The sequence below is a fragment of the Ammospiza caudacuta genome, chromosome 8, assembly GCF_027887145.1.
Source record: "Ammospiza caudacuta isolate bAmmCau1 chromosome 8, bAmmCau1.pri, whole genome shotgun sequence".
NCBI lineage: Eukaryota > Metazoa > Chordata > Aves > Passeriformes > Passerellidae > Ammospiza > Ammospiza caudacuta.
The window spans coordinates 24396582-24410765 of NC_080600.1; the positions used below are offsets into that span (position 1 = coordinate 24396582).

At 52.1% G+C, this 14184-nt stretch overlaps 1 protein-coding gene across 2 annotated transcripts in view; it reads right to left on the bottom strand.

The window, feature by feature from the left end:
- GAD1 (glutamate decarboxylase 1) overlaps nt 1-13674 on the bottom strand; it is a 32809-nt gene extending 19135 nt beyond the window's left edge. Inside the window, exons 1-6 of one of the 2 annotated variants that reach the window (XM_058809438.1) lie at nt 13450-13674; nt 12162-12307; nt 10384-10446; nt 4947-5105; nt 4010-4252; nt 1222-1312 (exon numbers count right to left, since the gene is read on the bottom strand). In XM_058809438.1, the coding sequence (XP_058665421.1) occupies nt 1222-1312; nt 4010-4252; nt 4947-5105; nt 10384-10446; nt 12162-12231 (626 nt within the window). In that variant the 5' untranslated portion in view covers nt 12232-12307; nt 13450-13674. Of the gene's footprint in view, nt 1-1221; nt 1313-4009; nt 4253-4946; nt 5106-10383; nt 10447-12161; nt 12460-13449 lie in introns of those variants that run through there. The other variant, XM_058809439.1, reaches the window with a different exon arrangement.
- Nucleotides 13675-14184: the final 510 nt, after the last annotated feature.

Sequence of the window (14184 nt, forward strand, 5' to 3'; positions counted from 1 at the left end):
GCATTCTTTTTTAAAGCACAAATGGTTGAGAAAGTAGCTATTTAACAGCTTACTTTCAAAAAAATGGAAAACATCAATTAAAAAGAGTTCTTTTTTAAGAAGTGACTAATTGAGTGCAATGTTATTAATAAGGATGTCAGTACTTCTTTACCTGTCACAGTCTGCCATAGAGCTGAATTCTTTTATGTCTTATCAGATTTGTGTAATTTCATTGATTACAAAAGGATAACTAAACTGGGATAACTAAGTTAGTCAAATGGGCTTGGAAAAAGTGACACTGAAATATATAACAATTTCAGAGAAACAGAAAAACAACCTTTAAGCAAAGTTTTGTTTAGAAATGTGATCAGAACTGTTTTCACTTTTAATTGTGCTGCTAAAAAGGCACCTCAAAGCCCTTTAAAGCTTTTACAATACTTGTTTAAGAATTAAAATATATATTGTTTTTGTGGATGTTTTTGTTTAGTGTTGTTTTTTGGGGGTTTTTTTGTTAATTGCACTCTGCTGAAAAAATTCATCATAATACCTTACACTGACATTTACCTTTCATTAACTCTGAGGTCAAGAAAATTTAGGAAAAGTTTTTTATTTGAGGCATTCAGATGTCAAATTTTACTTTTTTTTATACTTCCCTTTATTCATTTACACATGATTTATTAATCTTAGATTAATTCCTTCATTAGCATAAAATTATTTTTCAGTGTTACATTTTTAATTATTTTGAAGCTACCCAGAAGCCAATTCTTTACCAGCACATGAACAAAAGGTATTGCCTCAAGCCTGCTATCTCTGAAGTCAACAGCAGAGAAGAAAATAATTTTTTCCATATCTTGTGTTCTAGTGTTAACATGTGAACAGCTGCAGACCTGTTCAGTCTAGAGACAAGTCTTTTTAAAAAAAAAAAGAAAAATAGAGAGAAGATTGGTCCAAAAAAGAAAAGTAATTTCAGGTTATTACGTTAGAATAATCATGTTTTACTTACCATGTGCTCTCAGATATTTGCATTTCTATTTATAAGAAACATAAAACTGTTCAGTTTCATGTAATTATTTTCATTGTCTTACTGACACATTTAGGAAAACGAGACATTTTTCTGGAAGATGTAACATTCATCATTTAGAAATTAAAATTATTCATATCTGTGACAATACCTATCTACCATGAAACATGGCAGGCCGTGTAAGCACCAGTCCCAGACACTGGTGACAAGACACTGCTTACATGTTTGTGTTAGCAGTAGATGTCAGCCACTCCCCAGCCAAGCCAATAATGTCCAGTCCTGTGGAGAGCTGATTGAAAAAGCGAGGGTGACCTGTAAAGAGAATTGAGAGCAACTTAGAACAAACTCTACCGGCATCTCTCAGGTTTCAAATTTAAACCATCCATCTTTTCTGACAAAAACCACAGGTTTGTACTCAGAATACTTGCAGCAAAGCTTTCAAAGCAAGTCCTGCTTATCGGGAGACTGATAGCCAACATTCACGGGTGTCTTATTACAAACTTCAAAAAATGCTTCGGATCTGAGCTCCTGTAGGGAATCATTTGCCTTTAAAAGAGAACCTCAGAATCGACTGTGGCTGTAAACATCTCCGGGACCTGCCCAGGGACTTGGGCTAGCCCATTTCCAGAGCCCTTTTCCGACCTCTGCCGTGCTGAGAGCTCGGAAGAGGAGTACACGGTGGGGGACATCCCCTTGGCAGTAACAACCCCCAGGTACCGGGGCTACTTGCATTTGAATGGAGCAAGAGAGGAAGGCTCAGGCGCTTGAACTGGGGCTGCAGGAGTGAGACAGGGCTGCGGAGGAGCCCGTCTCTTCCCGAGTACAAGGACACGGGAGAGACGTTTTGCGGGGTCCCGGCAGCAATGTCCCAGCGCTGCAGAGCGGGGACAGGGCCCCGCAAGAGGCCCTCGACTCGGGGCCTTTCCCCACATTGTCTATGAGCTGGAATTCACCTCCTTAAACAGAGTTCGCTATTGAACTGAAGCAAATCACATCCCTGTGTTTCAGCAGAAGTTGCTTTAACGACTTTGATAAGCAATAATCCTGAGTCTCGGGGACCTACTTTTCTAGCATGAAGAGAGGAAATTCCTAACAACCGGTACCAGGCGCTGAGGGGACGGGGACCATGATTAAGACCTCTCTGCTCTCTGGAGAAGGACACGCAGATAGCACACTGGGGACCGGCCCTAGAAGAGAGGTCAGCTCTCGACGCCTGGAGGGGACCCTGTCAGGTCGGATTCGGTTCAACACGAGGAACATCAGCATCTTTTGACATGAAGAAACAAATGCGATTCTGCCCCGAGCGATGTCAGCAGAAATCTTTCGGAGGCGTGAGCCTGCCGGCGCTGCCACATCGCGACACTTCCTGAAGAGGACACGCCGCAGCCGGGGGGCTGCTCCCGCCCGGGGAACCCACGGCTCGGGGCTAGAGCCCAGAAATACCACCGCGGCTTGCCTGTTTGCTTCACAAATCAGCGCTTCTCTCCCTTTCCAGGACACACTGACGGGTAAGTTAGCTTCAGCGACATTTCGCTGACCTCCCACAGCTGTAAACGAGCCCGCGATCTCCTAAGGCTGGGCTGCAGATTCAGACCCGGTGACTTTGAAGGGAGCTTGAGAGAGAATGCGAGCCCCGGGAGCCCACAGCAGAATGCGTGTCCTGGGCACTCAGGCGATCCGAGCAGCACTTTAAAGCTGCACCACACACCGCTTTGAACAGAGCTTGTGTCCGGTCGGATACCTGCCCCTCAGGTCCTGGGGACACGTCCTGCTGGCCCACAGAAGCTCCAGGGGAGGTCGGGGTGAGGGGAGGAGGCTGCACGACTTGCGGCACAATAAATAGCAGAATAATGGTGCAAGCACACAGAGCGCAGCCACTCTGACTTAACCTCAGGCCACCTGTCCAACAATCCACGCGTTTGGGAGTGAAACACTCTCCCCTTTGATTAAGAGTACAAAAATCAAAGTATACCCCTGACTCCACTGAATCGATTAAACCATCATGTAAATAGGAAAAAGGACAGAACGCTACGCCACATCCGTTGACAAGATTTTGCTCCTTGAATGCACTGCATTGGGTCTTCACGGCTCCAAAACTAAGCACAGCAGAAAGCTGCGGCCCGTCCTTCAGGAGCCAGGCTCGCAGCTGCCCAGCCGGAGAGCGCCGGGAAACAGCCCCCGGACCGAGCTCCTGCCCTCCGGCTCCGCGGGGAGATCCCCGCCCGCTGCGGCCGAGCCGTGCCGTGCCGTGCCGTGCCAAAGAGGGCAGCCGGCCAGGCAGAGCTCAGCAGTCCTGAAACGCAGGAGCAAGGCTGGGGACAGGAAACTCGGCGCGCTCCATTACCGCTCCAGCTCCTGACCTGCTTGGGTACGTACGGCTGTCAGGGCTAGTTGCCAGCCAAGATTCCTTTGGATCCAATGCAAAACATTTCAGGCCAAACAGCCTGAGAGAGCATTGACTTTGCTCTAGAGCCTGGCTACAGCTCACCCAGTCAAATAAGTGATTACAATCCGGGATTTCTGTTTGATTCAGAAGGACCTGGACGGCCAGGGCTCCTGGGTAATGGGCTGAAATCCACAGGGTTCCTTTATTGATGATTCCTAGGATTTCAGTCTCTTTTTCATTAAACGTTTGATGAACATAAAGAAGAAAAATTGCAAATTCTGTGTCATTTATGCCCTCATTTACCTAATGATATTGCTCCCCGGAGATACAGACAGCTCGCATTTCATCAAGTGAAAGAGATTACATCTTAAAACTTGTTTCTGTGGTCTAAAAACAGCACTGAGCCCTACCCGGCAGGGACAGATGGTCATCAATAAATGAAGTTTCTGAGCAGAAACATTTCTAGCGCCTGCAGCCAGCCCTGGAGCCAAGCCTGTATGGAGGCACGGTCACGGGTGTAGAGAGGGTGTGGGCTTACCTCTGTGAGCTGTCAAGCTCTCTTCACCTGAGCCTGAGAAAAGTCCCAGGAGGGACTTGCCACAGAGTAGCGTGCAAAAACCTACCTGTCCTCACTCCGTATTTCAGGGTGTCCCGACAATCCACCAGAATCTGCTCCAGGGACTCAGGGTTGTCCGAAAGCTCCAGGTTGAAGCCCTCCATGCCCTCCAAGAGCTGGTGTGGGTGGTGGAAATCCAGCACTTTGGTGGATCTGTCAAAAGTCTTCCTCACGTAATTGAGGAGGATGTCCACAACCTCCAGCAGAAACTGCATGGTCTGCTCCTCACCATTCTTGGAGGGCAACAAATCTGTGGGGCAAACCAGCTGTTAGCACTTGCTTTGGGAGAGAGAAGCAGAGAAGAACCAGCCTCGGCTGCCCACAGCGTTCCAAGAACCTGGAAGCCACGGTCCCAGCACTGCCTGGTTGCAGCTGGGCAGACTTCGGGTCCTTCTCACCCCACGGAGAAGGGCAAGCCTAGGTCACCCACAGCAACAGCAGAGGTACGTCCAAGGTGCCTGGCCTCAGAGCACGCCCTGCCACGCGAAGGTTGTGTGGTGTGAGGCACTCGCCTCCTGTGGGCCAAAAGTACCTGAAATCCACACCTGCCCTTACCTTGCAGCGTCCCCACCTCTGGCCCGCAAAGGGATTGCTTTCCCTTTCCCACTCTTCTTGCAATGGCCCCCTACCGGCTGCTTCATTACTATTTTACTAAGGAGGATAAAAACATAGAATTACTCTCCTCCTGGATGCTGGATCTGGAGAAACCCCTGAAACCACTGAAGCTGAGCTGCAGGTGATCAGCCCAAAGTACGTAAAACTGCTTTTCAGGCAGCTTGCATACATCACCAGTGCAGCTCCCAAACACACAGACACAGAGCTCCCTTCAAAAACAGCCAAGGAAAAGCATGGTCTGAACGTGGCTGCACTTCCAGGGGAGATGAGGGCAGGACTACTAAGGGACATGCCTGAGCTGGAGCAAGGAGAAACTGTAAAGTGTTTACCTCTGGCATACAGATTGGAAAAGTCTGTCTCGGTGCGCCGGAACCTGGATTCCTTCTCACTGTTCTCACATGCCAGCAGGCTCTTGGAGGACTGCTTTTCCTTCAGAGAGCTGACGATCCGGCCCTTGTCTTCCAGGCTGTTGGTCCTTTGCAGGAACCCTACATTATTATTGCAAGGTGCACAGGTCAGAGTTTTCTCACTTCCCAGCATGTTTAGAAATATCTAAAGCAGCTCTCTAGACAACAGTTAAAAGCGGTGTTGGCTCTAGATCTGGCTAATGAGGTCAGGAATAAGGGTATTTATGGGGATTATTTGCCTCCAGGAGGGAGAGTTCAAAATGCCATCAACTGCAAAAATGCAGCCATGCAAAAAACAAAATTTCGTCATTTAGTGCACTGGTAAATTCTTATTAAGTCGATCAGACAGATTCCACTTCAGTAATCAGCCACTGGAAGAGAGTTCAGGATGAGTCAATGCTATTTCAGCCTGCAGGCAAAGTTTATGGACCTAGCAGACAGGGGCAATGATGTATTATTAAAATCAGGGCCATTTTCAGTTCTCCTCGTGGTGCTCTCACGCACAAAAGGCATGAGAACAAGCAGCCATTCTGGAGCATCCGTCCTGAGAGTGCTAGAGCTCTGAGGATACCAGTAGCACTCATATAACCCCACCTTCCTATTATCAGTAAGTACTGATGCGGATTTTCCACCTGAAAAGATGCTTTGATGCTAACAGTAATCATCCCCGGAGGTTTTAAGAGCTCTGCTCTCACCAGGAACGCATCTTTGGCGCCCAGAACCCGAACACAACTGCTGCTGTTATATGTCATGGCAATAATAAACCCACTCACCCCAAGAATTGTTGGGGCGGGAGCCGCACAGAGTCCGCAGCGAGTAATGAGATCTGTCTACTTTAACAAGGCAGGGAGAACAATTAATTTTCTGGATTTGATATATTAAATCTATGATGCCCACTAAAACACGCACAGTGTCGGGCTTTTTGTCATTAAGGACAGCGTCGGATTTTGACCTTCCGGGTTGCACCGAGTGCGCCTGTATGTTTGGAAGGGGCACTACGGTGACGCCGGGTCTCCTTTATTCTTTCTTTTCTTTTAAAACAAGCAACAATCGAAAACAAAGCTCGTCGCGGCTGGGGATATCCGCCAGAGAGGAGAGCTTAGCAGGGAGGAACAACAACGTCCTGAGTCCGCTCACTCACGTTCCCCCACGCCGCTTCTCTGCAGCGCCCTCCGCTTTCAGGCCATGAGTCCCTGCTCTCCGGAGCCGTGACGGCGGCCCGGGACTGTGGGCACCTCCCATCAGGCCCCCACCGCCGGCCCGTACTGGAGCCCAGCATCTTGGGGCTGAACGTCGGGGGAGAAAAGCGAGCGACAGTGAGCTGCTGGGCCAATCGCTCCCGGCGCAGTACCTGTGCCTCGGACCCTGCCGCCAGCCAGGCACTCACGAAAGAGCTGTCGAAAAAGGAGCACTCGGCTGGCAGGCCCCTCTGCATCAGTCGGGTACCCAGACGAGTCTCCAGGAGGGTCGCTCACAGGTAAGTTTGTAGGAGCCATACTTCCAGTGAACATCTCACGTTTTGCCTTTTAATTCTGATCTTCTACTTTTAGACTTTTTCTGTGATTAGTCTTTTTCTGTGATGCTTTTATGAATGAGACATAGACTATTTAAGGGAAACTTCGTGCATAAGTTCAGAGTAGCCGTCCATATATATATATATATATATATATGTAGTATTTAGTTATGTTGTTACTGCTTCTAATGGCTCTTGCAGCGATCATTAGCTCCTGCAACAGCTAGTGCTATTTTCCTGCTCATTAGGAGAAGCAGCTGATATCAAAGCCGGTGCAGTCTAATCTTTATTATGAATCCTCTTTTACCGGGTTCTGGGACTTGATTTTGCTTTGTTTTCCCTGCACCCGTCTTTTTTTCAGGCTCTCAGTAGGATGCTCAGGTGGAACGCGTTCCGTGAGAAGAGACGCCGGCAGGAGCAGCCGGGTTCCGCTGGCCCCGAGAGCCAGGCACCTCGCACAACTGGCGCTGGGGAAGGAGGGAGCGCCGCTTCAGCAACAGAGAAAGGCTGCAGTTGCATCCAGTTCCACTCCCATCGGGCCCAGCGAGGCCGTGGCATCGCTGAAGGGTCTGACCTAACCAGACGCTGCGGGCAGGGAGCTCAGCCCTTGCCCGCACGGCTCTGCGGCCGTTCTTCCCCGCGGAGGCTCCCGGGCCCGCTGTGTCCCGAGGCCGGCCGGGGATCAGCTGGGGCTCGCACGGGGCCTGGCAGCCCGCGCCGCGTGGGGACTCGGGGCCGCGCTCGGGAGGCTCGAGGGCGGGGATGAGAGGACGGAAAAAACCCGAAGGCAGGATCACGCTGTCGGCCGACATCAGCCCAGCCAGCTGTAGTAACGTGCGTTCGCTCAAGTCCCTCGGCCACGGCAGTGTCTCGTGGACCTGGAGACTCGGTGTAAGGGGGAGCCCGTGGGACACGGACAGTCCCCGCTCTGGAGCCGCGAGACCATGTCGTTTGCCGAGCCCCTCCCTGGGAGGGTCTGGGACGCTCCCCAGAGCCGTCGCGGTCTGCAGAGAAACGTAAGAGCCGGCCCTCGAAGGCTCCTTCCGCTCCGGGGAGAAGCGCATGACTTTAGCCGACCTTTCATCTGTATCCTGCTTGAAAAGCGAGGCCGGTGTAGGAGACTTCCAGCAAGTAGCAGAGGACGAAATAGTGTCCACGCTGCTTCTCCTGGAGCAGCGGAGAGCGCAGCCTTTTTCAGCAGTAGGTCTGTTCCGCAGGTGCATTTTCATCCATGCGCTTAAAGAGACCGGGTTTTCAAGAGCCGAGTCAGACCAGATTGGCGAGGGAGTAGCTCGGTGCGCGACCACAGATTCAGCGTGATTTCACATCAGGCCTCGCGCAAGGCAGGTGTGTGAGCTCCCCTCGGCACCGCAGCCCCGGGTGGACACATCTTGCGGGGCGGGGACAGAGCTGCCGGCTCCCGGCGGCACCGCAGCCATCGGGGCTGCACGTCGGGGGGGCTGCAGGAGATCCGGGACCCCGCCGCGGTCGGGGTGCTTAGCACCACCTACCTAAAGTATGCGTGGCAGCAAAAATCCCACTGACTCCGGAGACGAGCCCAGTTTCTAACATGCACGGCTGCTTTGGAAGCCCCACTCTCCCGCGTCGCTCACTGGGTTTGGATTCGTCACCTGACCGAGGCCAAACAGGAGACGCACCGGAGCAGTTTTACGACGTTGAACATTCCACTGGTGCCAAATGTTAACAGGATCAGTCTCAGCAATAACAATTGCCATGGTGGGAGTGTAGCATACAAATCCAGATACAAGGGGGAAATCTGCCCATATTTTGGCCACCGTGACAGTTCATTAAACTGCTTAAAATAGGAGTTAGATTTTGTTGGGGTTTTTTTGTTTTGTTTTTTGGGTTTTTTTGTTTGTTTGTTTTGTTTGTTTGGGGTTTTTTGGAAGGTTTTTTGTTGTTGTTGTTTGGTTGGTTTTTTTAGGTGGATATGTGCAGAGACGAAAAGTAGGGGCAGGGAAAGAGTCGGGAGGGGTAAGAGTGGTGGTAGCAGCAGTGCTCTTTTCAGGCAGTGGCTTTCAACCAGAAAAGGAAAAAAAGCTAATCCTTAAATCGCTCCGTTATTTAGGAAGAAACTACATACATCTTGGATTGTAATTATTGAAAATGTCAAACCCATAATATACAACTCAGATGGAAGAACCGACTCATTGTTCAAGACCTGCCTTTTCTCTGAGGTCAACCCTTATTTAAAGTTTGCATTCAAAATTAATCAATTTCGGTGTGATGCACACAATAGGAACAATTCCAAGGCACCTTTGTGACTATACAATATTTAGGGTCTGGAATGATATCTTGTGAAAGGTAAGGACAAGGAGGTAACACCTGCAACAGTCAAATGTCAACTCGTTTAGCATGTTTAATTAGGATTCTTGGCAACCTTAATACCTCACTTTGTTTACCATAGGCAACCTTCCCTGTATGTCTTTGTGAAGGTGTTCGATTCAAATAGGAGGGCTCAAACAAGCAAAAACAGTGCTCATCATCAAATCTGAGTATTCCAAAACGGCATCACTGACTATTCAGAGTGTATTCTTCATATAAAACAGAAAAGAGCCAGCAAAGGAAAACTGAGCCACAAACCACAGCCAGAAATACAGCTTGTATTGAACTCCCTTCACAAAGCCTTCACTATTCTCTCTTACGCCCGTCTCAAATCCAAAATGGTGGGATATTTCATTTTCAAGTGTATTTGATCTCATTGAGAGAAGCTGTGCTGTCCTTCTCTAACCCCCGTAGTCTAGCAACACGGAGCAAGCATAAATGCGCGTTACTTTATCAGTTCTGCTTGCCGGGCTAAATTAAAATGATGGTGAAAATGCCCATCGCTCCAGCCACTGAGGGGACTGGTAGGGAAATGGTCCATTAAACCCAGATCAGGAGCTATTTATAGAACTAAGCGACTACTCGTTAATGTCGCCAGCGGCTACCAGTGAAATCTCTCACAGACACAGGGCTAAATATTTGCACCCTGATTCGTTTCCCGTTCAAACTTCCAGCTAACAAAACGCTTAATGAATTAACTTCGACTCGAGCAAGCAGGGAAAGAGCTTTAAATGCTCCTTTGCATCGAAAAAATGTTAGTTTCTCCCACGACATATTCCCCATCCCCCCAAAAGAGACAGAGGAGGAAAAGGGGAAATAATTTCTATGCATGAGGGGATGGGCAAAACGGAATGATTCCCCCATCAGAATATGAAGATTTGACTGTTAGCCTCTGAAAGCGAAGGCGCTACTGAGATATCTAGAGAAGGAAGACAGCTTGTTATCTGCAAATGAATCTCTTGCTATAACGTTGCGATCTGATTGTGCATTTGTTTCCCTTCTGCATTTCATGTGCCTGCGCGCTGACTGGCTGCCAGCGCTATCTTACCAGCACAGCAAGCTGACGAATTGCTCTTTAATAAGGCTCTCGTTAATCTTTTTTTCCCCAGGAGATCCGTATTTTCTAGTCAGATAAGGTTGAAAAATTTCAGACAGTGAGAAGCGGCGAACCGGTCCCCCGCCCCCCGCTTTTCCTCCCTCTGGCCTCCCCGGCGGGTGCTGCGCTTTCTCCGCCCGGAGCGCCCGGCGCCTGCACCCCGAGTGTGGCAGGAGGGGCAGCGGGGCCGCCGCCGTCCCTCCCGCGGGGGACAGAGCCCGGGCCACGGCCAGCCCGCGGGAGGGCACGGCGGGGCCGGGGCCGCGGAGCCGCCCTGCGGCCGGCAGGGGGCGGCCGAGGCGGGGCCGCGGGGGGCGCTCGGGCCGCGCTGCCCCCGCCGGGGCGGCCGCGCCGTCACGCGTGGCTGTGTGGGGCGTCCTGCGGGGAGGCACGGCCGCACTTACCGCATATCTTCAGCCCGATCTTCCTGGTGCACCCGTGAGCCACGCCGCACCACGAGTCGTAAGCTGGAAGAGAGAGCAGAGTTGTTCCCCTGGGGCGGCTGGGTTGTCCGGCCGCCGCGCCCCACCCAGGGGCCCCGCACGGCTGCATCGCCGTGAGAAAGGGCCGACTCCGAGCCCGGCGGCGCTGGGCGAATGGCAGCTGAGGCGAGGTGACATGCTGGCCTGCCCACAGGAGAAGAGAAGGCACCCGGGACCCGACATCTCATCATTTACTGGCGGGGCTCCAGGGAAGTAGCAGCTTAAAATAAAGTGGCGTGAAATGGGGTCACAAAAGGGTTCAGGAATTAATTGGGTGAAAAATAGTATTTGACTAGATGATCGGACTCGCATCATTGAGCCTCGGACGGACTGACGGCCCTACTGGGAGCGCACCCCCAGAGGGAACAGGCTGCTTCCCAGCCCCTCGAGTCGCGGCTCACACACGCACCGGTCAGCCCTAGCTGAGCCCACGGGAAGCGGGGAACGAAGCCCAGGACCGAGGTGGAGGGTGCACCGACCACGGGCACTACCGAGCCTCTCCCGTCCATCGCTCGCGGCACGGGGCAGCCGCATGTCCGGTAGCGATGGACCCCAGAGGGCGACCGGGTGCGTTGGGGGGCGAGGGGAGAAGGTTTCAGTGGAAGCGGGACGAGGACGGCTCACCCAAGCACGGAGGGCAGCGGCCTGACTGTCGGGAGGGGGAAGCGGGGGAAGAGGCACGGCGGTCCCGACCGGGCGGAGGAGCCCGCTCGGCAGGGGCGCTGCCGGTGCCCGGGGGCGGGGAGCCCGTGTGGGCAGGGCAGGATGCTGCTGCCAGCGGTTAGCTTTGTTTTAGCCGTGTTGCAAATTAATTCGATTTCTGCGTGTGGCACCTCAGTCGAAGGCAGCAGTGCCTGCTACGAGCGCCTGAAACAAGACCCAGTGCTGCCGTTCGCCCCCTTCCCCGTTTTTTCCAGTTTCAGAATAATGACAATAATGACTCCGATGCTCGTGTGTCGTAGCTCTTTCAGGGTAAAAGCTATTACCCGCTCTGCTGTCCCTGACAACCTTTCATTTCTTACTGTTGCCCGCTCTTTGTCTCTGATGCTTCATAGCATCGAGCCTCTTATTGTTTTGTTTTTAATTTTTTTTTTCCTGTAGGCGATGGTCTGAACTGCCTGGCAGGGCTATAAACTGATTCTCTATCCACCTGCAGCAGCCTTTGCTTCCCACTCACACCTAAATAACTCAAGGCGAGTTCAGAGCAATTAGGAATATAACGCTTTGAAAAGCTGCAATTAGCATCCAAATTTCGCTTGATTACAGGCTTCAGCGTAGGCTGAAAAGAAGCTGCAGAATTAGCATTTATAAAACGTAGCTGGGAGACACCTGCTTTAATACCCTGGTGTAACTTCGCCCTTTAACTGATTCGTTTTCTCCGCACCCCTTCCAATATCCCCATTTTTTTGTCCATCTGGGAGGTCAGTTTATTGTCTGTATGTCTCAAACGTGGCTGTAAGATAAAGACAGCGTTGGCCGGTAAGGTGGGCTTTTCCTCCCAGCGTTTTACTCGCCACGGACCGACCTCTCCTGTTCCCAGTAGGAAGATGGTTTCTTTGTGTAGAGCACTTTCCGCACCTTGCTTAATGGCGCGGAACAGGGCTTCACAGATGTATAATTTCGTTTCAAAACTGGTCTTTCTAAGCCTAAATGGAGAAAGCCTCCAAAACACTTAAAACGAGGAAAATATTAAAACCTACTTGTAGGTCGCAGATTAGGTGGGGTGGGGTCCGGAGCATCGTTGGAGGACGAGGGAGCGGAGGAAGCCATCCTTTCAGAAAAGCCCCAGTCCTCGGAGCTCGTATTTTCTCGATATTCCTCTGAGGGGTGGGCAGCAAGGAATTTGCTGGAAGGAAGAACAGCGGGTTTAGTCTAGTCTCCTGGAGCACCGCACCAGAGTCCCGTCCAGACGCCAGCGGGCAGCAGCCGCGCAGGTCCCGAGGCGGCGGCAGGACCGGCCGAACCGGGAAAATGCCTCGACAGACTGAAGAGCAAAATCTTCCCTTCGTTAGATTCCAGGGCACTACCCCCGCACTGGAATGACGGATTTAGCAGAGCACGAAGCCTACAGCAATTATATCGGTGGCCACTGAGCAGGGCAGTTATATGACTCGCATCAAATGGAGACCAACGTGCAAAGCGGGCGTCGAAATCGCCAGCCCAAACGACCTACAATCCCAAACACAGCCCGCTTCTGGGCTTTACCAAACACATGTCAGGCTAAAGCATTCAGGAACGACTGACAGATAGAACCCCGCCACCACAAAGGTGCGTTTTGCCCAGGTCCAATGACAGGCGCCACATACATGTGTATTTGCACACACATGTTTCAGCAAACCGGGGCCACTCTGTGCTCCAGCACCAACCAGCGATCTCCCGTGCCCGTGCTCGCCTTAGCGGCGCAAATGGCAGGAGAGGCACGTCTGTCTGGGGAAAGGAAGGTGCAGGACCAGCCCTCGCTCCTCGCCAGATGTTCAACTCTCTCCTGGCGGACACGGCGTTCCGATAACCAATACAGGGTCGCTGATCGAGAATTGCCGGGTCACTGCCCAGCTCGTCTCTTTGTCCCCACGTCTATCTGCGATTTATTTTCTTCCCCTTGCAAAGAAAATGAAGGTCGCGGTAACGAAAGAATGCTTTCTTTGTTAGCAGCTTTTTTCAAACCGGTAGCTACCGATTCATTTCCACTGCTGGGTGGATTTACACCCGCGTGTAAATGCAATGGATCAATGACTTGAATGGAAAACAGGCATTTAAATTTTTTTAAGACGAGAAAGAAAACAGCCATAAGCAGAAGATATTTTCTAGACAATGCCTAGAAGTGAAGTAACAGGTTAACACTATGTCTAGGGCGGTAGCTGTATCAAAAACCCCGTTATTCCTCTTTTCATACGACAGCGACCAAAAACGATTTTTGGGAGAAAAAAAATGCTCCAGAGGTTCCCAAAGGCTTGAAAAAAATTAGGATGCTGTTTAGAGGACACTTACCGAGAGAGCGAGCGGACGCTCTTATTGCCGTAGTCCAGGTTGGCAGGGCGACTCTAGCCTGGGAGCGACCCGCCGCTTATAAACTCTGCCAGAAACGACGTCGGAATACCAATCGCGCCGCGGAATTTAATGCGAGATGACCTTTTTTTCCAGAAGTGCTCGGATTTGCTTTTTTAAAAGCGTGAATCGCCGGTTGATCTGCTTCGACGCAGGCATGAGTCACAGGACTGCCGCCACCGCCTCCGCGGCGCTCCGCACGGGGGCTGGGGGCCGCTGGGGCGGCGGGCTGGGGCGGGGAAGGGCGGCCCACCGGCCCCGGCTGCTGCCGCTGCTCTGCTTCGCCCCGGGGCGGCGGCTGGGGCTGTCCAGCCGCGGCAGGGGCGGCACCCCGGGCAGGCGGTTCCGCCGTGCGAGCCCCTCGTGCGGACGGAGCCAGAGGCTTTCCCTAGACAGCACCGGCTTGACCCGAGGTCGCCAGCTGTGCTAACAGGCACCGCACACATCGGCGCACCGCTGAGGCGACGGGGCCGAACTCCCGCCCCGGCCGTCCCTGCGGCCCCGGCCCTCCCCTGAGCGTGGTGCGGGACTCGAGTGAGCCAGGCGGGGTTCGTGTGAATTGTAGCTTAGCAACACCCCCTGTCCCCCCCTCCGCCGTGCCGAGGGTCTGATGTGACCCGCTGGCTCAGCCCGCGGTTCCCGCGGCTCGCCCCGCTCCTCCCCGCCAGAGGGTGGCAG